Source organism: Vulpes vulpes, chromosome 4 (assembly GCF_048418805.1).
Source record: "Vulpes vulpes isolate BD-2025 chromosome 4, VulVul3, whole genome shotgun sequence".
NCBI classification, from domain to species: domain Eukaryota; kingdom Metazoa; phylum Chordata; class Mammalia; order Carnivora; family Canidae; genus Vulpes; species Vulpes vulpes.
In genome coordinates, this window is record NC_132783.1 from 78,171,847 (window position 1) to 78,192,316 (window position 20,470).

The 20,470-nt window shown below is 34.6% G+C and overlaps 2 protein-coding genes across 7 annotated transcripts in view; one reads left to right on the top strand and one right to left on the bottom strand.

Moving 5' to 3' along the window:
• The window catches only part of CTNNA3 (catenin alpha 3), a 1,674,060-nt gene that overhangs the window by 1,220,692 nt on the left and 432,898 nt on the right, over positions 1-20,470 (bottom strand). For all 6 annotated transcript variants that reach the window (XM_072756138.1, XM_072756135.1, XM_072756140.1 and 3 more), the window contains exon 6: positions 15,369-15,632. In XM_072756138.1, coding sequence (XP_072612239.1) covers positions 15,369-15,632 — 264 coding nt within the window. The remainder of the gene's footprint in view (positions 1-15,368; positions 15,633-20,470) is intronic.
• LOC112910559 (ubiquitin-conjugating enzyme E2 N-like) overlaps positions 19,751-20,470 on the top strand; it is a 153,751-nt gene continuing 153,031 nt past the window's right edge. The window contains exon 1 of the mRNA XM_072755134.1: positions 19,751-19,846. Coding sequence (XP_072611235.1) covers positions 19,751-19,846 — 96 coding nt within the window. The remainder of the gene's footprint in view (positions 19,847-20,470) is intronic.

The following is a 20,470-nucleotide window of genomic DNA, read 5'->3' on the forward strand; positions in this document are numbered from 1 at the left end:
ATCGGAGAAGGACAAACAGTGTATGTTCTCATTCATTTGGGGAATATAAATAATAGTGAAAGGGAATATAAGGGAAGGGAGAAGAAATGTGTGGGAAATATCAGAAAGGGAGACAGAACATAAAGACTCCTAACTCTGGGAAACGAACTAGGGGTGGTGGAAGGGGAGGAGGGCAGGGGGGTGGGGGTGAATGGGTGACGGGCACTGAGGGGGACACTTGACGGGATGCGCACTGGGTGTTATTCTGTATGTTGGTAAATTGAACACCAATAAAAAATAAATTTATTAATAAAATAAAATAAAATAAGTAAATGTATTCGAGATATAAAAGCATAGCAAAATTAACCCTCAGAAATTATTTTTCCTCCATGCTACTTCTCATTTGTATTTTTCACTAGGACACTCCCTAATTAACACTAAACTAACACTAACTACCATTAGACTCCATCCTGGACTCATCTTCCCAAAGAAACCAACCTAGGACATGTGACATAGGATTTGAAGGAGCAGTATCATGCTGGACTTTTAGTAGTTTGGTTTATGTTATTCTCATCCCCTAAACAGGTATGCACTGCTTAGGATTGGAGACAATATCTTTGATTTCTTTTCTAGTCCCATGAACCATATGACAACATGGTAATAAAAACAGTTACCTAATAAATATTGATGATAATGGATTGACATGAAATGCATAATACAAATATTTCATAGGAATATGTTTAAAGCTCTGCTCTACATTTCAGTTTTAGCTTCTCCAACTTTTGGATAAAAGAAATAAAAATCATTATTATATCTGGCCACCTAAAAGCCTTTTCTAAGCTTGATATCAGGTTTATGATATCATAAATGTTAAACATTCTCTATAATACCATGTACAATATGTATCTAATAGTCCCAAGAGGCCAAGAGCAAGCAAGTCCTAGCAGTCATTATTATCCAAATATCTTATTTACAATGCACTCATTCTTTTCCATTTTAAATCATCAAGATAGATGACCCTGTCTTTTTCTTATTGGGTAAATATTTATTAGATGTATTAAGATCTCTCACCAGGTTCTCAAATACCAGCAATTCATTATCTTTTCAATAAATATTTATTAAACAATTACTATGTATCTGGCACTGCAGTAGGTAATGGGAAATATAAATATGAACAGGACATTGTACTTCTACTCATAGAACTCATCATTTAGTAGGGAAAAGCAGGTACATAAACAAATAAATGTATTAAACTCAAGACCTAGTATATTTCAACACTGACTATCATTTGTCATAAGACTATTATTTGGAAAGGACAATTATTAGGGAAAACAGGTCATGAGAAATGAGTCCAAGTTGTAACTCTTCTAATTCCCATCTATTTGATCTTGAACAAGTTAATATAACTTGACAGAAGAGTAGTCTGCTACTCTATAAAACACATAAGAGTTCTTGCAAACACAAGGTAATCTGGTCCTTATAAATTAAATGTGGATAAACACACTAAATACTGCAAATGTAAGGTGTTACTAATAACCCAATACCTAGCACAGTACCTCGCACAAACTAGATTTTAAAAACCTATTAAATTTAAAGAGAATATTGTAACATCACCTATATTCAGATTGATCCCATTTTAATATTTTATTAAATTTTAATAACTACTTCACATATAAGACAGTATTATGAATAAAGATATATTAATAATAATAATAATAATAATAATAATAATAATATATCTATGTAAAAACCCAGCTTAAGAAAAAGACATGCCCATAGCTTTATACTTCCTGATGTGGCTATGTGCCCTCTCTCTCCTCACCCCCTCTGCCCCTAAATTTTACATTAATTATAGTCATTCTTCTCTTAATAGCTTACTATATATGTTTGTATGACTAAAATATATATATACGGTTTAGTATTACATGTCTCAACCTTTATATAAATGAAAAGAGTGTATGGATTTTTACATTGCTTGCTTTTTTGTAAAAGCTTTATTATTTGTTATTCATTCAAGTTAATGTGTATTGCCATAATTTATTCATTTTTATTCATTATTAGGTCTTATTCTGAATTTTAAGGGAAATGTTAAAATAACTCAAATGTAACTGTGAAGTTTACTGTAGAATTTTATGGAAACTCTTTATCAAGTTAGGAAAATTTACTTCTGTTCCTAGCTTGCTAGAAGTTTAAATTATATTGAATTTTTCTAATGTTTTCTGTGCCCTCTGAGATCAAAATACTGTTTTTCTCTGTGGTAAATAACATTGATAGATGTTCTAATGTTAACGTAACATCACTTTCTTAGAATAAATTCAACTTTGTCATAATGAATTCTTTTTTGTGTTTTTGAGTTTTTTATTTATTTAAGTTCAATTAACTAACATCTAGTGTATTATTAGTTCCAGAGGTAGAGTTTGTCATAATGAATTCTTTACTGCCAAAGAGTTTGCTCACATTTTAGGATTTTTGCATCCTTAGATAGGAATGTGAATTCCCTTCCTTATCTGTCTGGCCTGTATAGTGTTGGTATTGGTTTTGCCAGTCTCATACAATGAATTGAAAAGCTGATACTTCTACTGTTCTCAAAAGGTTAGTAAGAATACACTAACATCCCCAGAAGGGTTTGTAATACTCCTCTGGTAATGTGTCTGGGCCTAGTGTTTGCTTTAAGTAAAAACTGTTAACTACTAATTCAATTTTTTAATTCACATTATCTATTCCTGAGTTGGTTTTGGTAAGTTACATTTTTTTTTTAGAGATGTATTTACTTATTTGGGAGGGGAAAGGGTAGGGGAAGAGAAAGAATCCTAAAGCAGATTCCCCAATGAACGTGGAGCCCAATGCAGGGCTTAATACCAAGACCTTGAGATCATGACTTGAGCCAAAATCAAGAGTTGGCTGCTAACTAACAGAACCACCCAGGGGCCCCAGTAAGTCATATTTTATTAGGAATTTTTCCAATTTCTCATTTTTATCCATCTAAATTTATTCATAATATTCTCCCAATATCACAGTTTTTAGAATATTTAATACTATTCTCCATGTTTATGCTACCTTTTTCATTCTTACACACTGTTTTAAAATTGCTGTCATTCTTTCTAGTGTATTGCACAGGCAATTTGACAATTTTATTAGTCTGTAAAAACCCACTCTTGGTCTTGTTGATCTTCACTATAGTATCTTTGTGATTTAATTAATTTCTACTCTTATCTTTATTATTTTATTCCTTCCAGCTTTTTTGTATTTTTCTCTTTCAAACTGGAAATAAAAACAACATGTACCTGGGATTTGCTAGACACTGAGGAATATAAATATGAATAGTTTTTATTAATTTTCAGCTTTTCCTCTTTCCTAATATAAGTATTTTACATGATAAATTTCCCTTAGTAATCCCTTAAGTTATATCCCTCAAATTGTGTTGTTTAATTTTCATTACTTCTCAGTTATAAGTATTTTTTACCTTCAGATATAATTTATTCTTTGACCCAACAGTTACACAAATGTGTTTTTCAAAAACGATTCCAAATAGTGGAGTAATTTCACTTATTTACCTAAATATACTTCTAAATGACCCGCAGATACTAATTCTTAGAAAATCACATGGTCAATTTTTGTTTATTTTCCATGTGTCCTTGAAAAGCACATGTTACAACCTCCTAGTTAATTTATACTTTTATCCCAGATAGTAATCATCATAAGCAATTTATTTTGAAGAATATTAATATAGCTATATCAGCATTCTTTGGTTAGGATTTCTTGGATTTTTTTTCATCCTTTGACATTAAAACAAACTTCCCCTGTTTTTATGTTTTAGGTGAGCTTCTTATAAATAACATATAGCTAGTTTTTGGTTTCTATTCTAAGCTTTCACTATTAGTGCTTTTAAGAGTGTAGCTCTTAATGTATATTGTTATGATTACAGAAATATTTTAATTCATTTTATCATCATATCTTCTAGAATCTATTTGTCCTATTTTTTTCTAGGGTTTCTTTTTTTTCTCCACTTGTTTCTTCTTTTGGATACACCAAGTTTCATATTTTCTTATCCTATTTTTCCCTTCTCCATGTTTTCAAACTATACTACCATTACACACTTTTAGTAGTTACCTTAGATGTTTTGACATGCTTACCTTGGATTGTCTGAAGTAAATCAATACCTTTATCTTCCAAAAAAATAATAATATCCTAGAACATTTAACTCTTATTCCACTCTTGCTTAACTATACACTATTATTTCCAAGAGCATTAATTCTGTATTTTTAATATTAAAATTGTAATATTAAATTTTTAATTTTAAAACTGTAACTAAGTATACAGTTATTAATCCTTTATAAAAGTTAATATTTGAGCAATAGTAACCCCATATACTTACCATTTTTTCTCCTTACAAATTCTTGTATTTGTAACTTTTTTCATTCTCTTGAGCAATTTTTTCAATGAAGTTGACAAACTACATGTTCACAGTTATGTAAAAATGTCTTTATCTTTGTTCTTTAAATATAGTTGCATTGTGCACAAATTCAGGGCTAATAGTTATGTTCTCTCAGGACATAATAAGGTAAATCCATAGTCTTATTCCATCTATATTAGAGAAATCAGCTATAGGACATCACTCATTTCTGCATTACTCTTCAATACTGTTATTAAAGACCCTTTTCCCTATTTTGTATCCTTAGTATTTTTATCAAGGATTAGTTGACCATAAATGTTTGAATGTATTTCTGGGCTATCTATTCTGCTCCATTGGTCTATATGTATGTTTTTATGCCAGCATCATATGTTTTCATTACTTTAGTTCTATAACATATTATTTTTTTAAAGATTTTATTTATTTATTCATGAGACACACACACACACACACAGAGAGAGAGAGAGAGAGAGGCAGAGACACAGGCAGAGGGAGAAGCAGGCTCCCTGCAGGGAGACACGTGGGACTCGATTCCGGGTCTCCAGAATCAGGCCCTGAGCTGAAGGTGGCACTAAACTGCTAAGCCACCCAAGGCTGCTGGAGAGTTCCTATTCTTGAACATAGTATATCTCTCCATCCATTTCAGTCATCTTTCATTTCACTTAGCAAATTTTATTTTCAACTTTCCAATTGTTTGCATTTGTATAGCAGTACCTAAATATCTAGGCAAATAACAGACCTACAGGAAGAAACTGACAGGAAAACAAAAATAGGAGACTTTAACATCAATCATCCAGATAGAAAATCAATAAGGAAATAATGGCTTTGAAGGATACATTAGACCAGATGGACCTAAAAGAAATGCAGAACATTCCATCTCAAAACAGCAGAATACACATTTTTTTTCAAAGGCACATGGAACATTCTCCAGAACAGATCATATGTTAGGCCACAAAACAAGTCTCAATAAATTTAAGAAGGCTTAAATCATATCTTGCATCTTTTCTGACTACAATGGTATGAAACTAGAAATTAAGTGCATTAAATGTGTAGAATTCTTTAGGTAGTATAGACATTTTAACAATATTTGTTCTTCTAATCCATGAGCATGCCATGCTTTTCCATTTCTTTGTGTCATCTTCAATTTCTTCCAAAAATGTTTTATAGATTTCAGAATACAAGTCTTTTACATCTTTGGTTAGGATTATTCCTAGGTATCTTATTGGTTTTGATGCAAAGCAATCTACATATTTAATGCAATCCCTATCAAAATACCACCAGCAGTTTCACAGAACTAGAATAAACAATCCTAAAATCTGCATGGAATCACAAAAGACACTGTATAGCCAAAGCAATCTTAAAAAAAAAGAAAAGAAAAGCTGGAGCCATCACAATTCCAGACTTCAGGTTATATTACAGAGCTGTAGTAGTCAAGACAATATGGAACTGGTACAAAAATAGACATTAGAGCAATAGAATAGAAAACCCCAAAATGATCTACAACTGTACGGTCAATTAATCTTTGACAAAGCAGGAAGGAATATCCAATGGGGAAAAGATAGTCTCTTCAACAAATGGTGTTGAGAAAACTGGACAGCAACATGCAAAAGAATGAAACTGGACCACTTCCTTAAACCAAACACACAAACAATTCAAAATGGATGAAAGACCTAAATGTGATTCCTGAAACCATAAAAATCCTAGAGGACAACATAGTGTCATTCTTTTCCATGTAGCTTTCCAGTTTTCCTATCACCATTTATTGAAAAGATTGTCTTTTTCCCATTGTATATTCTTGCCTCCTTTGTCACAGGTTAATTGACCATATTGGTGTGGATTTATTTCTGGGCTCTTTATGTCATTCTATTGATCTATGAGTCTATTTTTTGCCAGTACCATTCTGTTTGGATTAGTGTACCTTTATAGTATATTTTGAAATCTGGGATTGAGATACCTCCAGCTTTGTTTTTTCTCAAGATTGCTTTGGATATTTGAGGTCTTTTGTACTTCCATACAAATTTTAGTATTATTTGTTCTAGTTCTGTGAAAGATGCTCTTGGTATTTTGATAGAGAGTGCATGGAATCCATAGATTACCTTGGGTACTATGGACATTTTAACAATATTAATTCTTCAATCTATGAACATGAAATATCTTTTTATTTGTTTCATCTTCAATTTCTTTCATTAAGGTGTTACAGTTTTCTGAGTATAGGCTTTTCACCTCCTTGGTTAAGTTTAGTCTTAGGAATTTTATTCTTTTTGGTGCATTTGTACATGGGATTTTTTTCGTAATTTCTCTTTCTGTTACTTGTTAGTGTTTAGAAATGCAATAGATTTCCGTATATTAATTTTGTATCCTGCAACTTTACTGAATTCATTTATTAGTTCTAATGGTATTTTGGTGGAGTCTTCAGAGTTTTCTATAAATAGTATCACATTATTTGAAATAGTGACAGTTTTACTTCTTGAGAGACACACAGAAAGAGAGAGAGAGGCAGAGACATAGGCAGAGAGAGAAGCGGGCTCCTTGCAGGGAGCCTGATGTGGGACTCGATCCCAGGTCTCCAGGATCATGCCCTGGGCCAAAGGCAGGCGCTTAACTGCTGAGCCACCTGGGCGTTCCTTTGTTTTTGATTTTAAAGAAGTTTTAAGCTTTTTCCCATTGAGTATGATATTAGCTGTGCACTTTTCTTTCTCTCTTTTTTTAAGATTTTATGTATTTATTTGAGAGAGAGAGAAAGAGGGAGAGAGTGCACAAGTTGAGGGAGGGGTAGGGGGAGAAGCAGACTCCTCATTGAGTGGGGAGTTGGACATGGAGCTTGATCCCAAGACTTGGGGATCATGACCTCAAGTCGAAGGAAGACCCTTAACTGATTGAGCCACCCAAGTGCCCCCAGCTGTGGGCTTTTCATATATGATATACAAACTTAAAATGGATTAGACTTAAATGAGAGATGTAAAACCATAAAACTCCTAAAAGAAAACATAAGCAGAGCAGTAATCTCTTTAACATTGGCCTTAACAACATTTTTAATGATATGTCTCCTCAGGCAAGAGAAACAAAAGCAAAAATCAACTATTGGAACTACACCAAAATAAAATGATTTTCCACAGCAAAGGAAACCATCAACAAAACAAAAAAAAAAAAGCATTCTACTGAATGTAAGAATATATTTGCAAATGATACATCTGATAAGGGAATAACATCTAAAATATGTAAAAACTTCTACAACTAAACAGAAAAGGAATCCAATTAAAAAAATGGACAGTGGACCTGAGTAGACATTTTCCCAAGGAAGACATACAGACAGCCAGCAGAACACTTGAAAAGATGCTCAACACCACTAATCACCAAGGAAATACAAATCAAAACCACAATGAGGCATTATCTCACACCATTCATAATCACTAGTATCACAAAGACAAGAAACAAGTATTGTCAAGAATATGGAGAAAAGGGACCCCTCCATGCACTGTTGGTAGAGAAATAAATTGGTGCAACCACTGTAGAAAACAGTATGGTGTTTCCTCAAAAAATTAAAAATAGAACTACCATAGAATCCAGTAATTTCCCTACTTGGTATTTCCACTTCCCCCCCCCAAAAAAAACCACTAATTCAAAAAAAAATACATGCCTATGCTTACTGCATCATTATTTACAATAGCTAAGTTATAGAGGTAAATAAATTAATGGATAAAGAAGAAATCATATATATAGAAAATGAAATATCATACAGTCATAAAAGAGGACGAAATATTGCCATTTGCAACAACATGGAAGGATTTAGAGGGTGTTATGCTAAGTGAAATAAGTCTAATAGGAATGACAAATACCATATGATTTCACTTATATGCAGGATCTATAAAACACTTAAATGCTTGTTTACAAGCCAAAAAAAACAAACCCATATTTTAAATATGGAGAACAAACTGGTCATTGCCAGAGGAGAGATGGGTGAGGGGATGAGCAAAATAGATGAAGCAGATGAAGGGGTATAAAAATAAGTAATAGAGATGAAAAGTACAGCATAGGAAATATAGTCAATAATACTATATTACATTGTATTACAATATACTTTGCATGCTGATAGATGGTGACTACACTTACCTTGGTCAGTACTGATACATATGCTATATTGCTGAAACTAACAGTATATTGTAGGTCAATTATACTTCGACAATTAAAATAAAAATAAAAACTTTGCTCCTCAGGGAGAAGCTGGGAAATGGGGATCCATCTCATTTATAAGGTGACGTATTAGAGGTGGAGTTCATGATGAAAGTGTATCTTGACTTTTCTAACTGTGTTGATGTGGGTATTTTCTCAGCTGCTCAATGTGCAGGAATCTCTCAACTAGTCTCTGCATTTCTCTCACAGGTAATATATCCATGTGTAGCTGTTTATTCACTGTGTTCATGAGTAGAGGGAAAGTCAAGAGCCTTCTATTCTGCAATCTTGCTGAGAATAGAGCTCCCTCTCTTTTCTTTTAAAAATATTCTTTGGTTTTGGTGTTCTTCAGCTTCATTACAATATGTGTAGATGTGGATTTCATTTTACAGATCTTGCTTGAGAATTATTAAGATTCTTAGCTATGAAAGTTGGTATTTTCCATCAACCCTAGGAAATTCTTAGTATTTTTTATACTTATATTACACTTATTATAAAGAATCTCTTCAAATCTATCTTTCAGATCATTAATTATCTAATCTCCTGTCTTGCCGAACCATTGAATTTTTCACAATTATGTTTTTCATTTTAGATAGTTCTGCCTGGTGAATTTTGACAGTCTTTTATTCCTTTACCATACTCTTCATACTTCAGTAAATAAGTGAGTGAATAATGTATAGTAGGCATTTACATTCAGTACCATAATTTCAATATTTGCAGTATTTGAAATTCTGATTCTGCAATTCATTTTCTGTAAAGTCTCATTCGTGTGTCTTGCTTATTTGTGTGTCTTGTGGCACATTTATTTTCCTTAGACCTCTATGAGAATTTTTGGTGGACTAGGTAAAAGGTGCACAGAGGACTTGAGTTTACTTCTGGCAAGTACTTCAGAGTATGCCAAGACAGAACAACTTTAAATTTTCTACTTGGGTTTTAGAGGCTATTCACATAATATGAATTCTGACCCCCAAGTCCATTTAAGGATAAACTTATGGTTAAAAAATCTCTAATAGAGTGGTGCCTGAGTGCCCTAGTCAGTTAAGTGTCTGACTCTTGATTTCAGCTCAGATCATGACCTCACAAGGGGCTCTGCATTCAGTTGGAAGTCTGCTTTACTCTCTCTCTCCTCCCCGTGCCCTTCACCTCACTCCACTTGTGAGTGTGTGTGCTCTCTCTCTAAAACAAATAAATAAATCTTTTGAAAAACTCTTTAAGATATTTTGTACTCTTTCTTCTGAGCTTCACAGAGCCAAAGTTAAGCCATCAAAGTTTTCCTAAACTGCCATAGGGGCTAGTGTTTTTCTTATTCATCCAATAAGTGATCAAATTTAACAATTCTCAGCTTCATGCAAAGAGTCTCATGTGACTTTCCAGGCGGCAGGATATAGGCTTTGTTTTTTGACTTCAGTTCATGGTCTTTCAAAATCCAAGCTACAGGCCATAATGAAAAAGAAATTCTCACAGCTGCCAGCATAGTGCTGTTGCTGGCTTGCTAGTCTGGATGTCTGTTCTTTGTATCTGGATGACCTCAATGAATTTCCTTACTTTACCTATCAGATTACCCATGTATTTAAAAATATTTTATAGATCACTTTTAGTTTTTCCAGTTCACTATATTTATCTAGAAACCAAAACTTTTCTTAAAAAAAATCATATTACAGTACTTTAAGACATCAATGATGCCCATTTTTCTTTATTACTAAATGCTAATCTGATTGACAGAGGTCCTATTTTCTCCTTCAGGTAAAAACTTTCCTCAAAATCATTACTCTTAGTAAAAGGCAGCATATCTTGGTTTAGGTTTAGGTTTGGTTTAGGTTTAGGTTTCTAGCAAACCTAAACTAAGGCTAGATATTTGGGTAAACAGCCACTAAGAATAGAGAATTATCTTATCATAGAAAAATATCTAGGCAGCCTATCACCTACATATGTTTCTGGTAGCTATCCTCATTAAATTCATGTCCCAGTTAAGTAGAGCAACATACCCAAAATATATGTACTACCAGTTGGAGAAAGGAGAGGGAAAAAAAAAGGAGTACGGGAAAAAATGCTCTTCAATCCAAATCACAAAATGACATACAGCATTGCTACATGCACTCTTTCTTTCCTTCCTTCCTTCCTTCCTTCCTTCCTTCCTTCCTTCCTTCCCTCCTTCTTCCTTGCTTCCTTCCTTCAAATCGATGATATCATATCACACTTACTATGTATAGGACATTGTTCCAGGTGTTGGAATACAACAAGGAATAAAGAAATATATGAATTATGATACATAAATGAATATCTAAAAATAAAAAAATATATGACAGTTCTTTGAAAATGAAAAATTACTAAATAAAAGTCTTTGTTATTGTCATATTTATCACAAGAGGATCTGGATAATTCTTACAGACTATCTTTTTCCCACTGGAAAAAGAAAATATGTTTTAATGGACTTGAAGTTTCAAAGCAATTTTCACTGGCAAAGGTTCTTGCTTAAAGGTATTTTCAAAATTCTGTTAACCTATAATTTGACACTTCTCAATTCTCTTTCAGTCACAAATGCAAAAGGAACACCCTATAATTCACATTAAGCTCTCCAATAAATCAATCCATTTAGCCTGTACAGTGTTCTAATTCAACTTCTATTTTCTCCTCTAACAATAAATCTCAGATTCCATACCCACAACCAGCCGTGGACCAGAATGAAAGATTTAACAAAGCTTCAGCACAGTAGTTGTTGAATAAGCACTCTGATACATTTCCACACTATAAACATTTAATGAGACTTACTCCCAACAGAGTATTTACTACATCAGTTTATTTCATAGTATTATATTTGCAGAAGCAAGACAGAGCAAAGGTTATTTTGGATCCTTTACCAATACAGCTTCCTGTAAATAAAGAAAAATGCAACCACTTAATTTACAAAACCACTTTAAAAAGCTAAGTGCTCAATAAATTCTATTTTATCTAGTTCAGACAACCTCAGCAGCTATATATATATATATATATATATATATATATATATATATATAGCTATATATTTATATATATATAAAATTCAGGCATCTTGTAGTGGTTTGAGCATCCCTGGCTTTAACTGGAACTGATATCAAAGGTTGTTAAGACAGCATTAGTATTTCTAGGAAGTATCTTTGGGACTCCCGCCTGCCTCGTTCAGAAGTGAGTCAGCCACTAATCCTGAGAAAGGGAAGACTCCATCACCATACCGATTTCCACTCTCATCAATGCTATACACACACACACACACACACACACACACTTTCTTCTAACCACTGCCATATCTTGCCTGTAGCAGCCACTTTCAACCAAAGTGAGAAAGGAGAAGTCCTAAGAAAAGGAGCCATTTGGAAATCTTCTGTCTTCTTCTATAATCCTAAGAATATAAAATGACTGATTGGGCTAAAATAGACATCTTATCCACTGATACAATTCTGTTTAGTACTATGAAAAAATGTGATAGGCAATCCTATCTGAGCACTTTAAAAATTTCACTTCACCGTACTATCCACTCTCCAAATACAGAATAGTTCTACTTAAATGACACAGGTACTTGGCTACATTTATAATTTCTCTGATGGTTCATACAGACTAAGAATCTTAGCATAAATTAATTACATTAAGTTGTATCTGTGAGAATTCAATATAGCAGAGGACTGGGATCCCTGGGTGGCGCAGCAGTTTAGCGCCTGCCTTTGGCCCAGAGCGCGGTCCTGGAGAGCCGGGATCGAATCCCACGTCGGGCTCCCGGTGCATGGAGCCTGCTTCTCCCTCTGCCTGTGTCACTGCCTCTCTCTCTCTCTGTGCGACTATCATAAATAAAAATTAAAAAAAAATATATAGCAGAGGACTTAGAAATACCTTCTGGAACCAAAGTAGATCACTTCCTGGATTCCACCACTCACTAGCCTTCTGATTTGAGCAAGTTATATGACTTATCTAACTCTCAGTTTTATTTTATTTTATTCTGTAAAACAAAAAGTATTTATAAGGACACTGCAATAATTAAGCATCACATTTATGTAAACTGCTTAGCTATCCAGAAATGTTACATATTAATATATGGGGGAAACTAACATTCTGTTCATATCACTGGTATAAAAATACTAAGAAACACAATCTTGCCCACAAGGAGTTTTCAATCTCACTATGGGTACTGTTCAAAAGTCATCACTAATCATCTACCTTAATTGGTTTCTAGAATTTTCAAATAGATGCTAATAATTAGGAACTTAATAAATTTTTTCGTGGGTGCCAATAATAGGGAATTTAATAATGTTAGATTAGAAATAAAGACATCTGTTTAAAGACATGTAACTAAAGGAAAACATGAAGAAAAGTTACTCCAAATTTAAATGAATTAGATTCTCATAAGTTTATCATGAACGTAATAACGTTACCAAAAATATGGGAATTATATGTGTTCAGTTTAATTTTTAAGTTACCAGTAAAAAAAAATTACTTTAGTAATTTTAATTGCAATGATTTCATTAGGGCAAAATTTGCCTCCAAACAGTCATCTTAATTAATGATAAGGAAATTTATTGAGCATTTACTATGTGTCAGTCATTGTATTAAGCCTTTTACCTGTATTATTAATTCACTGATTCTGACAACACAATGATGTAGGTCCTATTATTATTACCATTTTAGAGATGAGCAAACTGAGATTTAAATAACTTTCCTAGACACTTGGATGGCTTAGTGGTTGAGTATCTGCCTTTGGCTCAGGTCATGATCCCAGGGTCCTAGAATCGAGTCCTGCATCTATCTCCCTCTGCCTATGTCTCTGCCTATGTCTGTCTCTCTCTGTGTCTCTTAGGAATAAATAAATAAATAAATAATTTAAAAAATAAAAATAAATTTTAAAATAACTCTCTTAAGGTCACATGGGAAACAAATGCCACAGATGAGATAGGAACCCTAGCATTTGGGTACTAAAACCCTAATCTTTAAGCATAAGTACTATGTTGCCTCCCATTAAGCAAGTGCATATCTGACTTGCATAGCTAATGATCTTTGACATCATACTTGAATGTCTGATAAGTATCTCAAATTCAACATGTTGGAAATTGAGTTTCTGTTTTTTAAAAAAGATTTTCTTTATTCATGAGAGACACACAGAGAGAGATAGAGACATAGGCAGAGGAAGAAGCAGGCTCCCTTCGGCAAGCCCCATTTGGAACTTGATCCCAGGACCCCGAAATCATGCCCTGAACTGCAGGCAGCCACTCAGCCACCCAGGTGTCCCAGAAATTGAGTTTCCTATCTTCCTCTCAAAATGGCTTTACCCACTGTGTTCCCCACCATGGCTGATGAAAACTTCATCCATCTAGTTGTTAAAGAAAAAAAAATTAAAAACAGAGAAAAAAAAAAAACATAGAACCTTGTTGTCATCTCCAAAAGACACCGACGTGTACTGTCCCTATCTCCCTTCCAAGTAGGACTTACTGCTCAGCTTAGGGGAGTGTGGCCAACAGATGGTCCCCAGCTGTAGATCCTACAAAGTCTATCCCAGTTGCAGAGGGCTGTTCCCTCTTCCCTGTGCCTGGACATCATACATAGCCTACCAAGGGCAGGACGACTTGCATCCAGTGACTAAAAAAGGCAAAAACAAAAAGCCTGGCTACTTCTCCCTGATAGGGGACACCAGAGGGCAATACTCCTTCTAGAGCTCTCTGCTGACTGGTCTAGGCTTTGTGGGTCTGGCTCATGGGTAGACCTCTTCCTCTGTTCAATCCTCCCCCTCCCTCTTCCCTTCACACATATTAACTCCTAACAATACCTTGTATCCTTGTATCCCCAACTCTTCAGTATGTGCTTTTTTGGAGGACCCAGCCTGCAAGATCAGCCATGACTCCTCCCTTTCTCTCACATCCCACATCAGTTCTGTCAAATCCAGGTAGCTTTACTTAAAAAATTTAGCCTTAGTATTCATTGATGCCACCCTGGTCCAAACCAAACTGTGAGGAGGAATGAGGTAGTGCCCATAAAACATAAGATGGAACCTATATTACTACAATACCATTCTGTCTGGTTTTTCAGCTTCTCCTTTTGTTCCCCTTGAGTCTACAGTCTGCAAGCAGCCAATGTAGTCCTTTTAAGACTCAAGTGTCATACCTCTGCTTAAAACCTTACCCTGGATCCCATTTAAGATGAAGTAAAAGCCAGAGCCCCTAAGTGGCCACAGAGTCCCATTGGGTCTCCTCAGTTTGGCTCTGACTCAGCCCCTAAACTCCCCACTCAGGCATCCTGGCTTCTGTGCTATCCCTTAAACAATGGGACATGCATTGTTCTGTATCTCCATCTGCTCAATTACCTAGTCTCCTTCAAGCCTTCAAGTTATCTTGCTTTCTCAATGCGATGTTCTATATAACTTACTTATCTACAATGTTCATTATTTCTGGTTTTTGTCTATATTCCTCTGTTAGAACATAAGTTTCATGGGGGCAGTGCTCAATTATATCCCAAGCACAAAGAACAGAGCCAATGATAAGTCTTTGTGAAATGGATAAATCTTACATTTCATAAATTGATCCATGTAAACTAAAATCATCGTTTCAATCTAATCAACAATCCCACTTTAAATTCATTGACTTCTTTGGAAGAAATGTAAAGGAACTAGAAATCTACTGATAGAATGTTTTCCTGCTAATCAATTCATTGGAAGACAGAATGCAATGATGGAGACTGATTAAGTAACTAGATTTTTATTTACTCATAGTCTAAACTCCAACCTTAAAACCCACATCTGTTTATTTTCATACTGGGACACATCAAATCACATTTTACCTTTCTCTCCACTTACCTCAAGCTCATCAAGGGCACTTCCCAGGGTTGCTGCCTTAGATTCTGGTGGGGCAATCATATTCTGGATGCCTTGTGAAGCATTTGAAATTACATTGAGGGCATTGTGAATTTCTTCACAAACTGTGTCCTTGCTGGCTTTGAGGGAAGCAACATCAGAATGTTCCAAACAAGCTGAACAAATTGAATGTAAGAGGGGGGAGTTCTGCTTCAGTGAGGCCCGGGCCCCTGCGATTTCATCCCTCTGATTTGGAGATTTTAAGTCCTAAAGAAACACATAAGAGGAGAGCTTCCTTACAATGAGTTATAAAAGAAAGATTTATACAAAAAAGCTCCATTTTTCTGTCAATATAAATGAAAAGATAATAGACACTAAGAAGTCAGGTATAAGTTAAAATCAAGGGCATCAATTATTTCTACACTCCTTCAGATTCTGTTAAAAGTTCTACAATAGGAAAGCTGAGCCAATTAGCAAATAAAGGTCACAATGGTGCAGATGTGTAATAACTAAGTAGATCTTACATTTGTCAGTCATACTTGCTTATAAGTCAGGAAAATACTCTGACATTCACATTATTAAGTACATTAGAAGAGAGCCTGAATTGCGAGGATGTTGATTACCTATTTCCATAGATGCTTATGATTGCCTTTAACCTTTTCATTAAAACTAAACCAATTCAGTTAAGAATATTAAATTGAACCTCCTACCATTCAGCTATTTTCCACTTTTTTTCAGAAATACTAATAATTTAATCCTGGTTCTTTCTTTCTTTGACATTTATTCAAAAAATAGTTATTGAGAGCACTTAGCATATGCTAGCCCTTGTGCCAGACACCAAGTGTACAGATGTGAAGAATCCTACAAGGATCTTGTTCTCCTGAAGCTTATGTTCTTGTTTGAGGGGGTGGAGGACTATCAACAAACAATATACTATGTAAACAAATACACAAGACAACTTCAGGCAGTGATAAATGCTATGAAGAAAACACAAAAGTGAAATGTCATAGAAACTGCGTTAGCTTGGGTGGTCACAGAAGATAATTCTGAATATGATATTTGCAGTAAACATAAATGAAAAGCATTCCAAACAGTGGGAATACAGGGAAGAAAAGGTCTGACATAAGTGATATCTGATCAAAACTAGCTCAAAATATCATGAAAACACCTGGCAAACACTACATTACCCAAGGTTAACATCATCAGTGATGTCACATGGGTATCATGCAGTCTTTGACATACTGTGACAAGAAAAGCACTTCACCACTCTAATATTCACTCCACAAGTCCACAACCCCAGTCTAATCATGAGAAAAATAACAAACAAAACCAAATTGGGACACATCCTGCATGATAACTGGGCAATATTCCTCCAGATTGTTAAGGTCATGAATAATAAGTAGACTGATAAACCATCATAGACCAAAGGAGACAGGGGCCATTTATGACACTTAACTGCAATGTGGTACCTGACTGGATCCTGGAAAAGAAAGAAGGCATCTATAGAAAAATCAGTGAAGTCCAAATAAAACCTACAGTTTAATTAATAGTAATGCATCAATGTTTGTTCATAAGTGGCAAATGTAAGATATTAACAACAGAGGAAACTAGAAGAAAGGCAGATGAGAATTCTCTGTACTATCTTTACAACTTTTCTGGAAATCTCAAATTTTAATAAAAATCAAAAGTTCATTTTAAAGAAAACTAATTCAAGAGAGTTTAACAATAGCTTATGTATTTCACATACAATATCTTATGTAATCGTACAAAACCTCACGATAGATGTTATCCCCTCCATTTTAAAGGTAAGAAAACTGGGGTTTAGAAAGACTAAGTTCCTGAGCCAAGTTACAGAGTAGGAAGGTGGCATTTCTTATATTGTAACCCAAGTCATTATGACTGCTAAACCATGATGTTAACAACTATATTATAGTCTTTCCTACACAGGAAGAATCTGCTTTATTTGCTACTATACAGGGCAGGAAATTGTACCTATAAAAAACATAGTTTATAAAGTGATTCTAGATAATATCTTATTGATCATCACAACACCCTTTGAGGCAGTAAGGCTTGAGCTATTTGCCCCTTTAACTAAATAGGTATTTAGTGTAAGGAGATTAAGAGGCTGGAAAAATAACTGAGATCTAAACCTAAGTCTTCTGATTGCAAATCCCATGCTTTTTTCACAAGACTCTGCTACCTCAGGATGATGTTGCCTGAGGTTAATAAATGGCTGTGCTACTGTATTTTTAGTTCCTTCCTTTCTGAAAATAAAGGCTGTCTGTGACTTCATGCAGGCTTTAGGGGAGATAAACTTCTTTACAAGATGTAGGGAGGACAGTTAGAAGTAGTTGTCAACTCACTATTTGTACTCACTAATTAACCAAGACAAGACACTTTGTAGTTTTCTTGGCTTACTATGATTTTTCCCCTTATATTTCTGGTCTAGGTTCTAGTTCCAGCTCTGTCATTAGCACTGCAATAGGGGAAAGTCTTCTACTCTTTCAATATCTGTTTTTCCATCTGTAAAAATGGAGTAATGATACTTCTGCCAATGCTCTCACGAGATTGAGTAAGTAGCACATCAGAAATGGAATGTACTTGAAAAACAGTAGAGAATTATGGAAAGAGTACAGAATTATTCTTCCTAAAATATTCCTAAAATAATCTTCCTAAAATTTATCAAATTTAGTGTACTGTTTTTGTCCTGTGATACTCTTGTGATTTTCATACTTCCCATAATTTTATAGTACTACCTACATTTATCTCAGTGTGATTTGGAGGAAAAATAATTTAATGTTTAGATAGGATGCACACTTCTCAGAGGTATAAAAGATAAAAAGGATAAATATTCAGAAGGAGCTGAAGAAAATTCTCTGCATAATAGGGCATAATTAAAATTAATTACATAATTCCCTCTGAAGTGACCTACACATTATCCTGCTCTATTTAGAATGGCAGGTCAATGTTTAGGTAGTCTCTGAAAGGTGAAAGTTTGTGAGCATACATCACTACAATGAAAGATAAGGTTTAAACTATTAGTTCTTTTACTCTGATGATGACTATATCTCACTGATAGTTGTGTTAACTTTAATGCTGTAGGAACTTTGGAATTTAAAACAAAAGTTCTAATATATTTTGGATTTTAAGCCTATACTTTGCTATCTCTGTCCAAGGCAATGACCAAATCCTTAATATGCACTGATATCCCAAATAGCAAGCCAATAAATCTGAGAGAAAGGATAGATTCAGTGAACATAACAAATATAACATATTATGGCAGCTGGTGGGGGAAAGGAAGGCACGTTACAGAGTTTAAGTAAAGGAAATTGAGAAGACAAGACCGTTTCTCCTAAAGGAAATCTCAAAGGACAAATTTAATGTAGTAGTCATGCAGATAAAAGGGGAACTAATGAATGCCATCCTTCTAAACAAAAGGTTATAGTGGTGACTGTTATTTTATTCTGTTTTAACTTATAATATCATGGGTTCAAAAGTTCCTAGGCATTGATGTATCCTAAAATTTTAAATCAGGTTAAAATGGAAATTAAATGGTAGGGTCAATTAGGGATTTCTCTGGACATAGAAGTCTAAAGAATTCAGCTTCCTGGGAATTGATACTTTTTTAATATCTTTTTTTAAATGCTCCAGAAGAAAAAGCTCACATGAGATTTCCAAGTTTAGGAGACATTAAATGCTTCCAGCTGATGCAGAAACACACAGATGGGATTAAAAAAGACCTTACAAGTCTGTGCAAGTGGGTAGAGAAGCAACATATGAGTTTTAACCCTGGCAAGAGAACAAAATATATTTAGGGATTTTAAAGATCACAGAGTATAAAAATGGAGGGCTCTAAGCTATCAGTTCATTAATTCAACCATTCATTCAGTATATATTGTTGAGCCCTTCTATAGATCAGTAGTGTACTCATAGAAAGAATACACAAATAAGGGCACCTGGGTGACTCAGTCAGTTAAGCATCTGACTCTTGGTTTTGGCCTCAGTCTTGATCTCAGGGTCATGAGATTGAGACCTGGGTCAGCTCCATGCTTAGCAGGGAGCCTGCTTGAAATTCTCTCTCTGCTCCTCCCCCTGATCATGCACTCTTTCTCCCTCTCCCTTTCAAATAAATAAATAAATAAATAAATAAATAAATAAATAAATCTTTTTAAAAAAAGAATGCAAAATAACCTATAAATCAGAAGGGGAGACAAATTTATATGAGAGCTAAAATAGAGTTTTTCATTACATAGAGGAAAATCCCTCAGTTTGAGGGGATCGAAGAGGTAACTCTTAATCAGTGAGTAGAACTTATCCCTGTGTAAAACAGAACAAGTAAAGAAAACATCATGTGCAAAGGCCAGAGGCATGAGAGAGCAAGGAGCATGCAGGCCACTGCAGGTGGTGGGACAAGTATAGGAAACCTGAGCAGCGTATATCCAGCTAGATATATCCTGGTGGTGATATATCCAGCTGGAAAGGTAAGTGGGAGATTCCTAACATGCCATGCTAAAGAACTGCAAGGGCAACCAGCTCAGATATGTTTTTTCAAAGATTACTCTAGCAGTGAACTTTTAGGTGATTAGAGAGAATGAAATTGCAGTCAGGAGTCTAGGCAATAATCCAGGCAAGAGATAATGAGTACCTGGACACTGAAAACTATTGCTAGGCTGTAGTATGACAGATTCAAGAAAATTTAGAAGGTAAAAATGATGAGACTTTGTAATATTTAGATGGGAGAGGGATGAGGAGATATTTAGAAGAATCTAGAAAATTTTTTCAGCAACTGTGTACATAGTGTGATACATTCACCAAGATAGGGAATATCAAATAAATAATGTGTTTGGAAAATAAAGGTGAAATACATTTTGTCATCTGACAAATGTGAGATGCCAGCATAATATCCAAATGAAAATACACTATACATGGATCTAGAATTCAGAGTCTAGGCTAGAAATAGAGACCTATGAATTACCAGCTCATAGTTGGGTGGTAAAGCCATCAGTGTGGAATTTACAAGGTCTTCACCCAGGATGAATGTTATAAAAAGGAGAACCTAGGAGTAATCATAAATTATTTCTTGAGGAAGTAAACCTGATAATTGT